The sequence below is a fragment of the Dicentrarchus labrax genome, unplaced genomic scaffold (genome assembly GCF_905237075.1).
Source record: "Dicentrarchus labrax unplaced genomic scaffold, dlabrax2021, whole genome shotgun sequence".
Taxonomy (NCBI): domain Eukaryota; kingdom Metazoa; phylum Chordata; class Actinopteri; family Moronidae; genus Dicentrarchus; species Dicentrarchus labrax.
Window position 1 is genome coordinate 6,787,279 of NW_026136701.1, and position 19,982 is coordinate 6,807,260.

Genomic DNA, 19,982 nt, shown 5'->3' on the forward strand with positions numbered 1-19,982 from the left:
CAGTGTAATTCACACACAGGGCTGTTCGGTTGTGTGCTCCATTAACACTTTGAGATGATGAAAACATCGTTTATTTTTCTCCAGTCAGCTCTACGGGGCCTGCGCTTCCTAATGTGAGCATCTATGGCAGTAAAACAGCAATGTTGAAGATCACCCAGTGAAATGGTCCCAGCTAGGCCGCATTTATCGCTTTCTCACCCTAACTATGGCTCTCATCCCGCCCAGAAGCGGCCGTACATATGACGGATAGCTCGTACAGCCAATGAAATAGCAGTATGCTGCCGGCTTGGAAGAAAATGGACCAATCAGCGTTTGATATCATCCGAGGGGCACGCTTTCTACGCTTTCTCTGGCAAGAATGTTAGTTCCTGCTCTTCCCTGGCCGTTTCCTGTAATCGTACAGTGTTGTGAGACGGAGAAAGCCATGTGTGTCGATGCAAAGGTAAATTTAGCACCCCGAAATTATTACTGTGAGAGTTAGGGCAGTGGATATGATGGTTATTTTCAGGTATTTTTGCCGAAAAATAGACGCAGACCAACCGAAACAGTATTGCGGCCTAACCCGTGTCTGAACGTTGACGAGCAATGGTTATTGTGGCACGTTGCTTTGGTTTGGTCCGGTTTGTTGATGAGATTGAAGGAGTCCGGTAGACTGAATGGTTGGTAGTAAATGACAGAGGAGCGAGGTAACGTTTCCAAACGTACAGTTCACCGTGTTTTTAAGCCTGAATATGTTTTCGGTGCCAGACACGCTGTTGTAATAGGCACATCTTGGTCGCGGTACAAGCTAATGCTAGCCGACGGTTTTGTGAGAAAGACTGCAATACGAGCGGAGAGGAAAGCATCCCAGCTCTCCAGCATCAGTACCCTCCTCGTCTGACTTCACTAACAACTATTTTCATTCATTGGATCTTCCATGGGTATTCTAGCTTTGTATATTACTACTGAAATTAGCTCATTTTTCATTTAGTTTCTTTTTCTAAACCTTCTTAATGTCACATTGAAACCGTTTTCTGGACAATGTGGGCACGACTGAGATGTTATATTCAAAAACACTAATCCGGTGGTCGTTAGTTTACTGGGTGTTATATGTCATTTAAATTTGTTTATTTTTACTTTATAGGTCAATGAATTCGTGGTTTGATGCACTTAACTCACAGTAAACTTGATTGTTTCAGTCACAGCTCTTAAGAAGATAAATGTAAGTGTCTTCATATGAAAGTTGTTTGTGGTTTATTAAACTGTGCACTTTCACTGCTATAGGAACCAGACTTAGATGAATTATGTTGTGATGTTGATGTACATTAAAGTAACATAGGAGCTGGGAATTAAACATGGACTTGAATATTGCCTTGTGTCTTCTATCTGCTCCCTGCTATCTTTGTACACTAAAACACACTTTCAAACATTAATTTCATTGAATGAGGCCCTCTACATTGCAGTTGTTGTATATAGGTTTGAGTTATATAATATGCCGTACATTAGCATACAGTAGCATTTGTTTAAATCATTTCAAAGTCATTCACTTGTACCTCATTGACATCAGTGTTTCTTCTCTTTTACCAGCTGTTTACTTAAAAGTTGAGAAGAACTGGACTGCGACTATTTAGCTTCCATCTCGGAGTCTTTTTAATATTGTGCCCGTCTCCCAGTGTGGAGTGGGCAAGATGGCAGACCCCATCATGGACCTCTTTGAGGATACACCCTTGTTTAACCTGGATGCCCTACCGGACGATTCCTTCTCTCAGGGCTCCTCAGACCCCGTGGAGGAGGCCCTTAAGCTTGCATTGGGCCAGGTGGACCCACCAGCTGAGTCCGAGCTCACGGTCAACACTGGCCTAAATGTTCCTGTAGCAGTTCCCACCATCCCGGACCCTGCCCCCGTTCAAGTCCCCACACAGCAGCCAGTGCCAGTGGTGACTGCTCAGACTGTTTCCATAGCTGCAGCTCCCACTGTAGCCCCAGCCCCTGTTGATAGTGTACCTCAGATCCAGGCCCAGACCACCATACCTATTGTAAGCAACACCAGCGTGGCCACCAGTAGCACTGTCCTGCTGAGTTCACCTCTGACTGTTTCCAGCTCTCCGGTCACTACCACTGCCACCACGCAGCTCACACAGATAACTCACCAGCTCACTCCACAGCAGTTGGCTGCCATCACACAGCAGGCGGGTGGTAAAATTGTCATTCTCAAAGGTCCCCAGGGTCAAGCCCAAGTGCTGCAGACTGTATCAGGAGCTACAGGCCAGACCAGTGGAAAGGTCATCCGTGTGTTGTCTGGCACTCCTCTTAAACCTGGCATGTCCATACTGCAGGGGGGGACAGTTTTGAATCAGGCGAGCCAAGGACAAGCTCAAGTCAAGGTGGGTGCTGCAGGGGTGCAGAGGCTGCTGCAGTCTCCCAACGGGCCAGTGAAACAGATGCTGCTGACCTCCATGCCCCAGCAGACGCAAGGCCAGACGCTTCAGGTGCAGATGGCTCAAGGCCAGACTCAAGTCCAAGTCCAGCCCCAGGCAGCTCAGATCCAGGTCCAGACTCAGGGCCAGGTGCAGCTTCAGCCAGCCATGCAGGCCCAGACACAGGTAAGCACCACCTCTTCTGCCACAACAGACAGCAAGGTCTCAACCTGACAGCTGCATCACAGTACGTGATGCTTGGATGGGTTTTATGGTTTCCCTATAGTGAATGTGTGTTTCACAAGCTGTATTTTTAGGTCAGTTTTTTTCCTGAGTGTCACAATAAATCTCATTCTGTATATCTGATTCTAGGGTGGTGAAGCAAAGCGCATCACCCTGGTCCTCCAGCAGCCCTCTCAGGCTGGCTCTGCTGCACCAGCGGGTCAAGCCCAGCAGCAGGTCACACAAATCCAGCAGGTTCAGACAGCCCAAGGGGGGCAACAGCAGCAGACCCAGACTAGACTGGTGCTGGGTCAGCTCCCTGGAGGGAAACTGGTGCTCCAGGGAAGCCAGCTAGCAGCTCTGACCCAGGCTCGGGCTGCAGGCCAGGCTGGAGGGCAGCCCAAAGTCCTCACAATTCAGCTGCAGGTGCAGCAACAGCCCAACCAACAAGGAGGAGTCAAGGTGAGGAAAGAAGTGTTTCAGAGTTTTGGTGTACCTGTTAGTTTAATTAATTTCTCCAACAGTATTTGTTCTCTTTTCACTCACTTTTTCCTCTTCTCTTGTTTGTGAGAAATTACTCTGAGCTCTTTCTGTTCTATTAAGAAATCATGCAAACTGTTTATGCAGTCGAAAGGGGGTGTAAAAGTTTTTCCTTATACACTCAATATTGACATTTGTCTGCTTGCAGTTAAGTTTTGAACCTTACCTCATTAGTCTATTAATTTAAAAGGTGAATTCTGAAATCTGACCCCTAGTGACATGTTAGTGCCTGGCAAAATGCCCCCAGCTACCACAACAAATTTGTCTCTATGTGAATATTTTAGTTTACTAACATTTATGTTGGACTAAAGCAGTTATTTCTACTTGTTTCAGATGTGCGAACTCAATGTTCCATGTTCTGCCTGTTACAGTACACCACTAAAGAACAATGGCTACTTTTGGGTAGTGCTGACAGATCAGTCCAGATGATTAACATTTCCACAATTGGTCTGACTAGTATTCATTAGTAGTTAAAGTTAATGCTCACCTCTTTTATATCCATATAAGGACATGCATTGTTGTGAATGACATGTTGTATCAGCACACTGTAGCCAGTGAACATTTGATGCATTGTTGTAAAACAGTTAGTTGTATACCAGATTTCTCTTTGTCCTTGTTACCTAAGACTTGATAGTTTCATATTAAAAATCAGCAATGTGGTGTTTTTTTTGTGTGGCAGAGTCAAATTGATTGTTTGCTCTTAAAAAGAGTTGTATTTTCCTTTGTGTATAATCACGTGAATATTGGAATCGTTGTTTTTGTTACCTTAGAATGAGTTGTTTTTATGTACAGAGGGAGCGGTGGCTGCCATGTTGAACTGCCATGTTTCTACAGTAGCACAGAACAAACAAACCAAACACTGGCCTTAGATAGTCTTGTGGCCACTGTAGTTTTTCCTTTATGTCTGGAAGGCAAGCAGTATTCAGTTGCTTGCAATCTGCAACTTCACTTGTTAGGTTTTGTAATTTACTTCTTTGGTTATTTTCCAAAGGGGACTGTGACTTGACCTGTCTTCTTTCCCTTTCACAGTACCAGCTAATCTCAGGAGCTGGCAATACTGGCAGCCCACAGGTGTTGCAGATCACGCAGGGCCAAGGAGGACAGAGAGTTGCTGTGCCACTCAAAATGCTTCTGCAGCCACAGGTAGACTTCAAGATGTGCATATACATCTTATTTTATACATACATTAAAGTAGAGGCCCATAGGTTTTTTTTTATTTTTTATAAAACGTGGCTGGAAAATACTCAGCTTTCTTCACTCTTAAACTCTCCTTCACACAGACAAGCTCAGCATCTTCGGCTGGCGGCACACTCTCTGTGGTGAAGGTCATCAACACATCGGCTGCAGGTCCCTCCACTACAACCACCACTCCATCCCAGGCCATCCGTATCACCAAGGCCCCTGGTGAGCCTGCCTCTGTGCGACGAGTGGAGATCCTGTGCAAGCAGGAGAAAGCAAACCGTATTGTGGCAGAAGCTATAGCCCGGGCCAAAGCACGTGGTGAGAAGAACCTTCCAAGAGTCCTGAACCAGGATGAGCTTCCAGCTACACAGACCTCTCCAGAAACGGGGGGCACTGTGACCGTGGTGTCTGCTGCTAAGAAAAAGACCAGCGGAGGAGGAAGCAAGAAGAAAAGTCCCGTAGCCGGAGGAACGACGCCCAAAACCACAGGAGGGGCAGACAAAAAGGGCAAAGTGAAGACAGCAGGAGGAACAACTGGGGTGGCTGGATGCACCGTAATACCTGGAGCTGGGAACAAGAGCAAAAGCAAGACCAAGACAAAGTATGTGATATGAGGAATCCTTTTGAATGTTTATTTCTGTATGTTTGAAAATGTTTCCGTGGAGGTAGGTATTTATTGTTGTTCATTTGCTGCTTCTTTATTCTTTTCTTTTCCTCTCTCCCCCCCACCTTTCTGCAGCACTATCACTCTAGTGGGAGCAAAGAAAAGAAAGCGAAATGCGTCCTCAGACCACTCTGATGGGGAGTTAAGTCCTGCCTCACCTGCTACACTGGAGGATGACTTGATTACGGTACAAATCACATACATGGTCACATAAATAAAATAACCACACTTTTGGAAATTTCCCCCAAATCTTATTAATAGCCGAACACAACCAATAATAGAGCATACAGCTCTGTTACTGCTTCACTGTGAAGTCTGCAAAATCCAGGAAGTTAAGTGTCATTAAAGTGCCTCCTTTGTTAAAACATAATAAACATATTTTTCCATAGCAGTACTTTATTTCTAGTTGTACTGTGCATGTATATTCTAACGTTTGCAATGCAAAACAGTTTTAGGTCCACAAAAAGAATGGAAAGAGAAGGTTTTACGGACTAGTTTTCCACTTTTACCCCTGTCCTGCGCAGACCAGTGTGGCTGTTTGTGCAGCACCAGGGAGCCTTGTTGCCTCCCTTTGAGAGGGGTTGGCACATACCCATTTAATTTTTTAACACATTTTATTTGTTAGAATATTTTTTTGACAGTGTGGTAGAACAAGCCAAAATTTCACACTTGCCGATGTTAAAATGTATATAAACGGTCAGGTAAAGTGAACTGAAAATGCTACACACTGTGATTTAACAATGAACTGTGTCTGCTCTCATTTTACATTGTGGTGTGTGTCCCATGTGGTTTTCTGGTTACATCTGCTTGAACATTTTGCTTGACCTGTTTCAAAAACACCCTCAACTTACACCTCTCTCTTTTGGCCAGAAGAGGCGCTCCAATCGTGTGGTGAAGAGGAAAAAGTACACAGAGGACCTGGATATCAAGATAACAGATGATGAGGATGAGCAGGAAGATGTAGACGTTACTACAACGGCGGCAGCTGTGGCCTCCATCAGTGGCAGTACAGCAGCGCAGCTTAAACAGGAATTGGAGCTGGATGGTGACGGACAGCCTAGCATGCAGTTCTTTGTGGTGAGTGAAGAACTTATTTATTCTCTGGTGAGATTGAAAGGATTGTTTTAAAGGGTGGATGTTTGTTGACCTACACACTATCAATCCTGTTAATATTCAGTGTGTTATATTTTACAGGAAAATCCAAGTGAGGAAGATGCTGCCATTGTAGACAAAGTTCTGTCTATGAGGTTAACCAAGAAGGAAGTATGTTTTTTTCCATTTTTATTCAAATTCCTTGATTCATTTGATCTAATTTTGAGAATAATATAAAAAAACAAACACAAAACTGTTTCTTTCTCCCAGGTGACCCAGGGCCAGTACACCAATGTTGAGGAATTCTTTGTAAAATACAAGAACTAGTACGTTTCAGTATCTCAATAAATAACTTTGGTCTTGGCACTTGACAGTTTTTATTTCTTGGGGAGACATCCAGATCAGTAAAACTTGACTTTCTTGTTCTCAGTTCATACTTACACTGTGAGTGGGCCAGTTTGGAGCAGCTGGAGAAAGATAAGAGGATCCATCAAAAGCTCAAGAGGTTCAAGACCAAACACGCACAGATGAGGCTCCTCTTCCAGGAGGTGAGAGGGCACATGTGAAAATCTCATACTTTAGGATGAAGTTCAATTGCTAGAAGTACAACTTTCTACTTTCTCTGACCCTGTGGTTCTCTGCAGGAGGAGGAGCCTTTTAACCCAGACTATGTAGAGGTAGACAGGATCCTGGACGTTTCCCACAGTGTGGACAAGGACAATGGCGAGGTGAGAGAAAAAAGATATGACTTTCTTGGACAAAAGAGATTAGCCTTTTCTCTCTTTGCTGTGTAGGTTAACTGTTGTGCTGTTTCCTTATAAAAATATGACCTTAAATACTTTAACTCTATTTCCTATAGCCTGTTATCTACTACTTGGTGAAGTGGTGCTCTCTGCCTTATGAAGACGCCACTTGGGAACTGAAGGAAGACGTGGATGAGGGCAAGGTGGAAGAGTTCGCCAAAATCCAAAACCGACAACCTCGCCTGAAGAGAGCGGTGAGCCATCAAGTGAATGATGACAGGAGCAGTTTTAACTTGTTGATTTCCACTCACTTGTTTTTCTGCACATTCTGAATTTGCTCATAAAATAAATGTGTGAGAAAAAGGCAAATATTTTCACACTTGGCTCAAGTGGAAAACATGATGCATCAGTAAAGAGCAGATGCCGTGAATATGGGTGGAAAAAGAATCTTTAGAATAAAAAAATTACACCTGCTTGTGTTTCTATTGAAGCTGTGGTATTTCTTTCCAAGACCAAAAAGTAAGTGGTTCAGCTGGTTCTTTTTTTTCATCCATTTTTCCTTCTTTCCTCAGGCGCGGCCATCTGCCAGTTCATGGAAGAAGTTGGAGGAGTCGAGAGAGTACAAGAATGGCAACACGCTCAGAGAGTACCAGCTTGAAGGAGTCAATTGGCTGCTCTTCAACTGGTACAACAGGTATTCAACACACACAGGCACACACTACACTCCATGGTCACCTGTAGCAAAGTGCCACAGTCAAACTGAATTAGTTTTACTGGGTAAGGTTCTGTAATCAACGTGGTTGCACTAGCACTGTTGGAATTAGGATTATAGTAGAGCATAACATCAAGGGACAACATGAAGTAGGCATTGTGGCATCTATGTTCTGGAAAAGGTTAGTTTTGAATTATGCTTATTATTGTTTCACTAATTAACTCCCTGTTTCTTGTCTTTCAGGCAGAACTGTATTCTGGCAGACGAGATGGGTCTGGGGAAGACCATCCAGTCCATCACGCTGCTGTCTGAGGTGTATGCTGCTGGCCTCCAAGGCCCTTTTCTGGTCATTGCTCCCCTCTCCACCATCACCAACTGGGAGAGAGAGTTCACAACATGGACCGATATGAATGCCATTGTCTACCACGGCAGCCTGGCCAGCCGACAGATGATCCAGCAATATGAGATGTACTGCAAGGATGATAAGGTGGAGTTATTGATTATGATTGCTGTTGATTAAATTTACTGATGAGAATCGTGTCTAATGGAAGCTGACATTCTGTCTACAGGAGCACTTGATCCCAGGTGCCTACAAGTTCGATGCCCTTATCACAACCTTTGAGATGGTGTTATCTGACTGTCCGGAGCTAAGGGAGATCTCTTGGCGATGTGTGATCATTGATGAAGCTCACCGCCTCAAGAATCGTAACTGCAAGCTGTTGGACAGCTTGAAGATGCTAGATCTGGTGAGTTGGCCACAACTGGATTTTGGAGCAAGACCAATGGTCAAAAGTGCATAAGATAATTCATATGTTAAATGTTGCAACTTAAAAATATTGCTTTTCCTTAATGCATTTACTTTGAAGTGAGAAACCGGAAATGGTTGACAAGGATATTCGTGGATTTTAGGACTTTTGAACTTTTCTTCATCTCCTTATGTTCTTTTTACTCTTCTTTCTTATTTCCTGGTACTTCTTCCTGTCCCTTCTCTACCATCTTCCTCATCTTTTATAATCTTCCTAATGAATATTTGGTTATACCTCTCCATTCTCCCTCTTCTCTGCCTATATTCTATGTGTGTTCTGTGGTTTCTTTCAGGAACACAAGGTGTTGTTGACCGGCACTCCTCTCCAGAACACTGTGGAGGAACTCTTCAGTTTGCTTCATTTCCTGGAGCCTACTCAGTTCCCTTCTGAGACTGAATTCCTCAGAGACTTTGGAGATCTCAAAACAGAGGAACAGGTGTGAAATATACTGTTATGTTGGCACTGACACTAATATTCACACACAACTATCAGTGTTCTTTGTCTTACACATTTGCACATTTGACTGATATTGTACAGCAGTCACGATCTTTTGTTTTAAATTAAAACTTTTTTTTTTTGGTTTCACAGGTTCAGAAGTTGCAGGCCATCTTGAAACCTATGATGTTACGAAGGCTCAAAGAGGATGTTGAGAAGAACTTGGCACCCAAACAGGAGACCATCATTGAGGTTGGTGTAAATATTACACCTTCAGTGTAAAGAGTTGTAGGAGGAGATCTACATGACATAATAAAAAAACTAACAATTTGATTATTGGACTGTGCTTTCTCTCAGGTTGAGTTGACGGATGTCCAGAAGAAGTACTACCGGGCCATCCTGGAGAGGAACTTCAGCTTCCTCAGTTTAGGGGCAAACAGTAACAGCAATGTCCCCAATCTGCTCAATACTATGATGGAGCTACGCAAGTGCTGCAACCACCCCTACCTCATCACTGGTATTACATCACAATATTAACTCAAAGTCTTCTGCAGGCACTGTTGATAAAATGTATTCTCTCTGCTGGTTTTGGATGAGATTAAGAACAGCTTGTCGAGGTTGAGTATCTTTTTGTTTCGGGCATCTTGCTGTTTGTTATATTTTGGCTTCAAAATGTATAGTTGTGTATTTATTTCCAGTATTTACTTATTTAATTGTGCCGTACTGTCCATATGATCATTTGAAGCAAGTCCAAGTATTATTAAAACTTGGCTGAAAAACAAAAACAGAATTCCAGGTATTATTTGTTATTTGGTGCCATTTTGAGCTTATGTTAAATCAGAGGTGGAATGTTTCTCTAAAGCTGTCTGCACACGATAAGCAGTCTGAGCTGCACTTGCTGCAGGTTTGGACAGTGCTGAGCGACCAGCTTCACAGATCATTGCATAATATGCTGTGTAAGCAAGAACTGAAAATTTAAAACAAATGAAAAATGCAGTTATCACTTATTTTTATAAACAGATTAATTTATCTTTGAGGAACAAAGGCTTCCTTTATGATCAACCCTCAGTCAGCTGTAATATGACACTGGCAGTGACCATATATAATCTGATGATGTTGAACGGCTGTCACTCATTCTGTGGGAGAACAAAAATTTGTGAGTGAGTGACTTCTAGTAATTAGACGTAGATAGCCTGATCCAGACATTTTACAGTCATAGATTAGTCGGGTCTAACTCCAATGTGATGCACATATGAATTTGTTTTTGTTGGTTAACATTCTGCTTGACTACTGGTTGACTTATGCTGCTTTCCATTTGTCTCATGAACTCGGAACCCGAGTTGGAAAGTGTAAATCTCGCAGCTATCTCGCGTGATTTCACAGAGACACACCCCCTTTTGGTCGGAATTTCAGCCGTCCAGCTCGGGGTGCCTCAGGGTACCCCGAACTGGACGGGGGGGCTCGTACGACCCGCAAAACAAAGATGGCAACATTGTGCTATGTTGGTCGTTTTAATGTCGATTTTAAATGCTCTTACACACTTGTTTACATTGCTGCTTTAGTCCGGTCACCAATTTAAGCATTGCACGGTGTTGCTGTGCGTGCAATACAATGTAAAGTTTTGTTTTCGAGCTGGTTTGCTAAATAGGCTAATGTAGCTAACAATAACACTAGCCTGCCACTGCCCCTGGTGGCTCGAGACAAACGCCACAGCACTTGTTGAAATTGAAATAGGCGAAAATGGCAAAATATTATGGAAATGTAAGACTTGCAATAACGGAATTACTTGAAATGTTAGTGTTTCTGTAGAAAAACGTATTATTATTTCACATTGAGCTTGTTTAGATGATCCACAAACAATAACAAGACAGCTGCTGCACTTCTTTCCGACTCGTAATGCCCGAAGACAAATGGAACGCTATAAGTGGTACAAGCCAGGCAATGACGTCACGTTCTCGCGGCAGAACAACTCAGGTTCCGAGTTCACGAGACAAATGGAAAGCAGCATTAGCTAGTGTTGAAAGACTAAAAGGCCAAACAATAAATGTTCTGATGACATGTTGTAGCTTTTTCTCAATTAGAAACAGTGGAGCATTGAGGTCAACTGTTTATGTAACTGTGTGATATTTTACCCAAGTTGATCAATGCCAATCTAGCATCATAAAACTCTCTGGTCTCTCTTATCCAGGCGCGGAGGAGAAGATCGTAGCGGAGTTGCGGGAGGTGTATGACCCCCTGGCTCCCGACTTCCATTTGCAGGCCCTCATTCGGTCGGCCGGCAAGCTGGTGCTACTGGACAAGCTGCTGCCTCGCCTCAAGGCTGGTGGCCACAAAGTGCTCATCTTCTCCCAGATGGTGCGCTGCTTGGACATTCTGGAGGACTACCTCATCAACAAGAGGTAAGAGAGGCCCAGGTGTAATTTAATGCAACTGATGATTTCAAAAAGGTTATTGCCGTAACTGTTAAAAGTATTCTGAGGATGTACGTGATGTGTTGATATGCTTGTTAACTTATTTTATTTTTTACAGATACCTTTATGAGCGAATTGATGGCAGAGTGCGTGGGAACTTACGTCAGGCTGCCATCGACCGCTTCAGCAAGCCTGACTCAGACCGCTTTGTCTTCCTGCTGTGTACCCGTGCTGGTGGCCTGGGTATTAACCTCACTGCTGCTGACACCTGTGTTATATTTGACTCAGACTGGAACCCTCAAAATGACCTGCAGGTACAAGATTGTGCTGTACTTTAGTGAGATTGCAAGAACCGCAAACCATCATCAACATTCATTATTTATTTGTTTACAGACTCTTTTTCATGTGTGCTTCTGTAATGGCTGCAAAGGTGATTTTTGATCCTTTCTTAATTCTTCTATCAGGCCCAAGCACGATGTCATCGTATTGGTCAGTCTAAGGCTGTCAAGGTCTACCGTCTGATCACTAGGAACTCCTATGAGAGGGAGATGCTGGATAAAGCAAGTCTGAAGCTTGGTCTGGATCGTGCTGTCTTGCAGAGCATGAGTGGCAACAAAGAGAGCAATGTAAATGGGGTAAGAAAAAACTAATGGTCATGAACTCAAACTGTCAGGTCATTTTTAGGTCAGTCAGTTGTATTACATCTCATTTATTTTGAATAATTTGTTTGGGCCGCTTCTGCAAATGGCTTTCTGCGTCACCTTTAGCAAATCCAGCAGTTCTCAAAGAAGGAGATTGAGGACCTGCTGAGGAAGGGGGCCTACGCTGCCATCATGGATGAGAACGATGAAGGCAGTCGCTTCTGCGAGGAGGACATCGACCAGATCCTTCAACGAAGAGCCACCACCATCACCATTGAGAGCGAGGGCAAGGGCTCCACCTTCTCCAAGGCCAGCTTTGTGGCATCTGAGAACCGCAATGACATTGCACTTGATGACCCAGAATTCTGGCAGAAGTGGGCCAAGAAAGCCGACATAGACATGGACACCCTCAACAGAAAAGTATGTTTTTTTTTTTGGGTGAAGATCATACAAAGCTTACAGTGCTGATTGGCACTGCATGTAATTTACAGTATATTTTACTAGTGCTATTGCTTGGAGTAATATGTAATTGACCGAAAGTTGCTTCTCCCCCCCTTAGAACACCCTTGTGATTGACACTCCCAGAGTCCGCAAGCAAACTCGTCAGTATTCCACTTTACGAGGTGAAGGTGGAGACCTGTCTGATCTGGACAGCGACGATGAGTATCCACCTGCCAATTCCAGACAGTCACGTGCCTCCCGACGCTCTGACCGCCACAGTGGAGGTGGTTATGGCCGCACTGACTGTTTCCGGGTGGAGAAACACCTGCTTGTCTATGGGTACGTAGACTTTATGATATCATATTTAAAATATAAATGTGTCAGTTCTTAACTCCTGTCCCCTGTTTTCACTCTGTGACCTGTTTTGTTCTTCTCCAGTTGGGGTCGCTGGAGGGACATCTTATCCCATGCCAGATGTAAACGTCGCCTGAGTGAACGCGATGTGGAGACGATCTGCCGCGTCATCCTTGTCTTTTGTCTACTCCATTACCGTGGAGATGAGAACATCAAGAGTTTTATCTGGGAGCTCATCACACCACCAGAGAATGGGCGTGAACCCCAAACACTACTCAACCACTCTGGTAGGAGCTGCACACAGATCATTAAATGTTTTAAATTAAAGTCAAGTTTCTCAAATTGAAAAAGTAGATAAATAAAAACGGGAGAGAAAATGCATTCTGTTTTCTTTCATAGCCTTTCTCATATACAGTAGTCAGTGCTGGTGTATTCCTGAATACCTTTTCTGTTGTCTTTTTAAAATGATTATTATTGAAATGTTTAACTGTGTAATTTTGTTCTCTGCCTAGGCCTGTCTATCCCGGTTCCAAGAGGCAGAAAGGGTAAGAGAGTAAAGGCCCAGAGCACATTTGATGTTCAGAAGGTGGAGTGGATCCGCAAGTACAACCCTGACACTCTGCTTCTGGATGACAGCTACCGCAAACACCTCAAGCACCAGTGCAACAAGTCAGTGAAACCCAATCAGCTGTGTTTTGTTAAAGTTCTGTCATAGATGTTCAAACCCTGAAACGTTTCCTCTCCCACTTCAGGGTCTTGCTGAGGGTGCGCATGCTCTACTACCTGAAACAGGAGGTGATTGGTGAACATGCTGACTCTGTCCTTAAAGGGGCTGACATCAGGTATCCAGTACAGCCCTTTGTACATTAAGCCAAATCTGCACGCAAGCACACACAGACACACACACACACACAGACTCAATTACTATAATTTTTTTCCAGGGATGTTGATATCTGGATGCCTGAGATGGAGCAGCAAGAGGTACCTGCAGGATGGTGGGATGCCGAGGCAGATCGCTCACTGCTTGCTGGCGTATTCAAACATGGTAAGTTTTCTCAAAGCTTTTATGAGAATAGGGTGAGGATTTGTTATGGTTTCAAAAAAACTGTTTCTAGCTCAGTGGTAACATTCCGTGATTGTGACATGTCAAGCTGCTCCAGTTGCCTCTGGAACTTGTCATTGCACAATCTTTGTTGTCATTGAACAGTCTTGACTCTGTCTGTTACCAGGTTATGAGATGTACACCACTATGCGTGCTGATCCGTGCCTCTCCTTCCTGGAGAGAGCTGGTCGGCCTGATGACAAGGCCATTGATGCCGAGCAGCACACTGGTGACGGCGAGATGGGAGATGAGTGAGTGATCTTGGCTAACAGGGCCAGTTAAAACTCATTTGCTTGTAGATTTATAGCTGACTCAGAAGTTAAGTGGACATTGTAACATTGTAGACGTTTTCATATTTATGTGAGATACAAAGTTTCAGTGGTGGTTTATTGTTTGTGTTGCACAGTGCTGACTATGATAAGTATTCAGAGGACCCGGAGTTCAAGCCCGCGTCGAGACACGCCAAAGATCTTTTTGAGGAGGTACGAACCTGAGAAATCACATTGATGTGGTTCTGTCTGCGCTAGTCGATTAGCAAAGACTTGGTTGAATATTTGGAACCAAGCAATAGGGATAAACACTTTAACAAGTTTCTATTTGCCCTCTAGCCTGACTCTATGAACGTGGACGATGAGATTTCTGTGGAAGACAAGGTGGGGCCAGTGATCACCGAAAGCTTCTCCAGCCAGAGCGGTGCGTGTGACTGGCCTTCCAGCTCATCACTTACAGCGCGGTTACGGCGGCTCATCACAGCTTACCAACGCAGCTACAGGCAGGAGCAGCTGAAGATTGAAGCAGAGGCAAAGGGTGACCGCAGGCGAAGGCGGTGCGAACAGGCCAGCAAACTGAAGGAGATCGCGCGGCAAGAGCGCCAGCAGAGGTAGCCTAGTGTTACATTATTTCTAATTATTTCAGTCTTATTAGTGTCATATATATTATAGTTTCTAACAGACAAACACAACAGGGACCCACTTATACAAGAACTGCTCCATAGTTACATAGTCCATAGTACTAGAGGTTAATAACTGTGGCTTTTCTTTGAGATGTAATGCATGCATTTCAAGACATGGTTGCATTCTCCTCTGTAAGTGGAATGGTGGACAATTAATGGAGTGAAAGTAAATGTGACATGTGACTATAGTATCAATAAAAACATATTGACACATCCATAAACATGACAAATATTCAAACTTTTCCTTCTCATTTTTCACTTCACTTGCCTTCTGTCTGTCTCCAGGTGGACACGTAGGGAAGAATGCGACTTCTACCGCGTGGTATCGACTTTTGGTGTGGAAAAGATAAAAAAGGAGCCCAGTCTTCCTGAGGGCGGAGACCTTGATTATGACTGGAACCGCTTCCGTACCTTTGCTCGTCTGGATAAAAAAACAGATGAGAGCCTCAGTCGATACTTCCGCTCTTTTGTTGCCATGTGCCGGAGAGTTTGCCACCTGCGCCCAGGCCGCGGTGACGGTAATTACTGTGACACATGCTGTCAAAAAAGACCTGACTTAGCTATTTAAGCAGCAGTTAATCATCATTTTCAATCCAACACCATGTAATTAGTGGACTACTAGGGACTCCGATATTTATGCATATGCCATTTTCGTTAAATCCAGGCTTTTATACTACTTAACTAAATATGTTTATTTACAGTTTTCTTTTTTTGGCAGTTTGATGAAAGCAGAGTAGTGAGGTTACAGTCACCTAACAGGAAATATCTCTCCTGTCATCCTTTCCAGATCCGTCAGAGCTTTCCCAGACTGTGGCCCCCATCACTGAGGAGCGTGCTTCCCGTACTCTTTACCGCATTAGCCTCCTGCGTCGCCTTCGTGAGCGAGTACTGCCCCATCCCTCCCTGGAGGAGCGTCTCCCTCTGGCTCCAACCAGCTCTGAGCTGCCCACTTGGTGGATTATACCGGACCATGATCGTCAGCTGATGCTGGGCGCTTCACTGCACGGTGTCAGCCGGACTGAGCTCTCCATCTTCGCAGACCCACAGTTCACCTTCAGTCAGGCTCGGGAAGAGTTTGTCCAGAACCAGCAGGCCCCACCACCTCCACCTCCACCTCAGGCACCACCCACCATACCCATCATGCCCCTCAGCCAGCCGAAGATTGAGGAGGAAGTGCTTGGTGTGAAGGAGGAGGGAGCGGAAGGGGACGCCCGGTTGCTTGGAGGTCAAATCAGTGCTGAACTGCAGAGTACGCCCTTGAGTCACCATGACGGCAAGGCACGAGGGCAGGGCTGGAGCTTGAAGAGGAGTAGGGTGAGGGTCGGGAAAACAGAAGGAGGGAGGAAGGGAGAGGGAGGGTCGGATTCTGATTCAGATTCTGATTCAGGCTCATCGTCATCCGAGCGATCAGGCAGTAGTGATGAAAGCGGAGAGAGTGAGGAAGAGGTGGAAAGAGGTAAGTTGGTGGTGAAAGAGAAAAATGCTGAATGCTGCAAGAACAAAAACAACAAGTTAAACTATTTTCCCTTTTTTGTTAGCAGGCATGAAGCTGCTTGACGTGGATGAAGAGAACAGTTTACTCTCTATGACTCCATCCCAGGATGGCATTCCTCCTCCTGATCCTCTCAGAGTTGATTGGCCCAAAGTAATTCATGTGATTCACATTTCAAAGCATTTCTCTAGAAAAAATAAATCACTTATTTGTTTCCTTGTTGTTAATGACTGATACATGGGGCTTCCTTTTTGTCTCAGGACCGCGTGTTGATCAACCGTCTAGACAGTTTGTGTACGCTGGTGAGTACCGGTCAGTGGCCCTCAGGGCGGCGCTACGTGCCTGAGGCTCAGCTCAACCCGAGCTCAGAGCTGGTGGGAGACGAAATGGCCTACACAAGGCTGATCCGTAAACCCGGTGGCATGCCTGGTGGCCCTGGGGCAGATGGAGACGATGGAGAGTTCACGGTCAAGCTCCTAAAGGTGAGAATATAGTGGAGTGAATTAATATTTGAGGCATTGGTGGGAAATTGAACATACACAAAAACTCACATTCTGTTGCTTTTTTTGCTAATAAAATTATTTCTAGTATTATATTGTTTATATATGTGGGTTTGGTGCAGCTGTGATTTGCACTTCACAGCTAAATTGCTCTTTTCTCTCTCACCCTGTCAGGAGGAGGGGCTGAAGCTGACCTTCTCTAAGCAGGCCCTGATGCCCAATGGGTCTGGGGGAGAGAGCAGCAGCCGCAAAAGGCGCAAGGACCAAGAGGTACATGAGTCAGGTTTACATGTTCGTCATTAGTACCAGTAGAGTTGGATATAAAAACAAAAGTGCTCTGGATTGAGTCTGAAAGCAGTCTGTTTTTTTGTCTGTCTTTTAGTTATCCGACCCAGATGGACTCAATGATCCACTGGAGCGTACTCCTCGGCGGAGGGACCCTCCCACATGGTTGAAGGAGAACCCTGATTATGAGGTGGAGGGAGACATGCTGGAGGTACATTCATGACACTTAAATAAATTGAGAGATAAATTGATGAATAGTTGGTCCTATTTTGTAACTGATATTTCCCTGCTTAACAAAATATCTAAACCGTTTCTGCCTTAGCATATAACTTGTTTTGTTTCCTCAGCTTCTTGTGAACAGGAGCAAGAGGAAGAGGAGGAGGAGGGCAGATAAAGCCCTGACAGGCAGTGAGAAGGTCAAAGTCATTAACATGAGGACGGGAAAGAAGGTGAGGCATACAGTAAATTGGTATCATGCACTTGGTTTGTTGGCTGTGAGTCATCTTACTCTAACAAACATCCAAATGTGTCTCCTCTGTAGGTTGGAGCTGCTTTCTGTCCGATGCTGCAGGACCTGAGGGAATATCTGGAGGAGAATCCTGATAATGCTGTAGCACCCGATTGGTCTGAAACTGTTCGCAACTCTGTACGTACATAGGATATGTATTATTTTAACACTTTGCTGTGCAGTGTTGTTTAGAAATGTGACTTTACTTTAGTTTTCTCTGATCCTCTATTTAGAGCACAAGAGAGAATACGTGCTGCTTGTGTTAGAATCTGCATGTAGCTGTCACTATCTGTTTAACCTTCGAAACACTTAAAGTTTAGTTCAAATGTTGTTCAGTGAAATTGTATGGTGGTTTGCTGGAAGAGAATTGATGGCATTTAGGTACAGAAAAATGTTTGGGGCTCCCTGTTTAGCTCACCCGGTGGAGCTGGCACCCCATGTACCAAGGCTGAGTCCTTGCTGCAGCACCTATGGGATCAACTCCAACCTGTAGCCCTTTGCTGTGTGTCATCCCCTCTCTGTCTCTCCTCCCCTTTCACATCACTCTTCAGCTGTCACTATCAATTAAAGGCAATAAAAGGCCCAAAAAAATATTTTAAAAAGAAAAAAGTTTTTCTCCCTGATTGATATATTTTTGGCTCTTTAAGACTGCAAATCTGGTGCTCGGTTAGCTCAGTGGGTAGAGCTGGCGACCCATGTACCAAGGCTGAGTCCTTGCTGCAGCGGCCCAGGTTTCGAATCCGACCTGCGGCCCTTTGCTGCGTGTCATCACCTCTCTCTGCCTCCTTTCCTGTCTGTCTTCAGCTGTCACCATCATAAAGGCAATAAAAGCCCAAAAAAATACTTTTGATGTCTTTTTAAAAAAAAAAAAAAAAAGACAGCAAAACTGTGGTTGACAGAAACTCTGTAAAAATACATCCCATCCTTTTTTTTCATAATAGACTTTCTAATAATATGTATTCTACCCACAGGGCTTCCTGCCTGAGTCCCACTTTCACCGACTGCTGACCGAGCACTCGGAGATCCCGAAGAAAAGCCGACGCCGCCATCACCACCACCACCACCATCACCACACTCCAGATCCCACCCCTGAGGACCCCAACCTTGATGGGGTAGAAGAGGAGACTCTGGTCTCAGACGGAGCCTACATGATGGACGAGGAGGACCTGGAGACCTCCCATCACTTCCTCACCAGTCCAGACTTTGATGTTAAAATGGAGGGCGGCGACAGCCTTTCCCAAGGTGACTATGACAGCTCGGATCAAGAGGCACTATTGGACGATGTCATCATAGCACAGAAGGACTCAGACTCCTCATCAAGCTCAGAGGATTGACTGAACTCCTCTCTCCAAACACATTTGACTTATTCCCCTTCTCAACAATGAATCATGTTATTCCTCATCATTTATTTTTACCATATTATGTATCAAATTATGGATGAATGTGTTTTTTTGTTGTTACTTTTATTCATTTATTTTATATAGGGATATTTTCCATGAAAGGAGCAGGTTTGCACCCATCTGTTTTCTTTTTCATCATCACAATTGTGTTCCATATTTGTCTCCTCGATCCTCCTCTCTAACCTCTGACAAAATGGCAAAAGCTGAGCTTTCTTACTTAACGACTCGTCATTCTCCTCCTTATCCTCCAAACCTATTCGTTCCCATCACATTCCCAGCCATGACCAAAAGGGGACCCCTGCTGTACAGATACCCTTTTCTTATCTAAGAACCTCAATGCTGGTCCTCTAGCGCTACATGAAACTGGACATGTGTACTGAGCAGAGCCTGGATCAAGATCCCCAAACCCCCCCAATCTTGTTTGGTCATATCTTGTATGTCCAGACGAGTCTGTGAACTAAAAGGGGATCCGGTGTGTGGATGTACTGTTATTGTTTTCACTCTATGGGAGGGGTGGGGGTTGAGAAGGGAGGGAGAGGGAAAGTGGCGTATTAGTTACTGAAGCAGTGCTAGGAGGATGGTTGTATTGTACAATGTAGAGCTGGTCAATTGTGTACTATGGTGCAAAGATGACGGCAATGAGTTACTATTCTTGTTTTATGATCTGAGTGTATCTGTGAAATGAATAACAGCAATCTACAATGAAAGCAAGTTTGTGTATTATTGTGACTAACATCGAGCAGAAGCAAGATTGTTTATGTTCATTTCTGTTTAATAATTGAGTCCTACTTACAGTCAATGCATAAGGGTTTAAATTAGTAATTAGTACATTACTGTCCACATTTACAACAGGCCTATGAAGTATGTAATATTACTAGATAGGAACAGTATTACATCAAATTATTTAGAAAGTTCAAGAATCTATTCTTTAATTTTAAAAATCAACTCTGTCGAAAATTATTTTAATAATATTTGCAGACTGAACACATTCTTGTGTCTAAATTTCAGTCTGTGCCTGTTAGACCAATTAGTATTTGTAATATATACAAATACATTCAGTCCAATCTGTGATCAGTATCAGCTGTCCAGTAAGTATCAGTAAGT

General features: G+C 44.1%; 1 protein-coding gene across 4 annotated transcripts; it reads left to right on the forward strand.

Moving 5' to 3' along the window:
* The first annotated feature begins 315 nt into the window (after positions 1-315).
* chd8 (chromodomain helicase DNA binding protein 8) lies at positions 316-19,585 on the forward strand. Of its 4 annotated transcripts, XM_051408850.1 has the most exons (40): positions 323-442; positions 1,124-1,201; positions 1,567-2,582; positions 2,769-3,080; positions 4,188-4,301; positions 4,439-4,941; positions 5,080-5,191; positions 5,875-6,081; positions 6,199-6,267; positions 6,367-6,422; positions 6,527-6,644; positions 6,741-6,824; positions 6,956-7,093; positions 7,412-7,533; positions 7,795-8,038; positions 8,121-8,297; positions 8,650-8,793; positions 8,946-9,044; positions 9,150-9,309; positions 10,981-11,191; positions 11,322-11,517; positions 11,668-11,838; positions 11,971-12,264; positions 12,404-12,624; positions 12,724-12,926; positions 13,152-13,308; positions 13,392-13,481; positions 13,581-13,684; positions 13,869-13,992; positions 14,148-14,223; positions 14,350-14,621; positions 14,979-15,211; positions 15,481-16,149; positions 16,232-16,338; positions 16,446-16,667; positions 16,860-16,955; positions 17,068-17,181; positions 17,318-17,419; positions 17,512-17,616; positions 18,450-19,585. In XM_051408850.1, exons 3-40 carry the CDS (start codon positions 1,668-1,670, stop codon positions 18,810-18,812), a joined length of 7,704 nt encoding a protein of 2,567 aa, XP_051264810.1. In that variant the 5' UTR covers positions 323-442; positions 1,124-1,201; positions 1,567-1,667; the 3' UTR covers positions 18,813-19,585. The 4 variants fall into 4 exon arrangements, with proteins under 4 accessions (XP_051264802.1, XP_051264826.1, XP_051264817.1 ...); XM_051408842.1 differs by lacking the exon at positions 1,124-1,201 and having other exon boundaries at positions 316-442; XM_051408866.1 differs by lacking the exon at positions 1,124-1,201 and having other exon boundaries at positions 316-442; positions 16,235-16,338.
* The last annotated feature ends 397 nt before the right edge of the window (positions 19,586-19,982 follow it).

Bases quoted from the DNA above. Each gene is read 5' to 3' on its own strand.
- chd8 (XM_051408842.1), top strand. From the start codon at position 1,668: ATGGCAGACCCCATCATGGACCTCTTTGAGGATACACCCTTGTTTAAC. The intron at 16,339-16,445 runs GTAATTCATGTG...TTTTTGTCTCAG, and splicing joins TCAGAGTTGATTGGCCCAAA to GACCGCGTGTTGATCAACCG. The intron at 16,956-17,067 runs GTACATGAGTCA...TCTGTCTTTTAG, and splicing joins AAAGGCGCAAGGACCAAGAG to TTATCCGACCCAGATGGACT.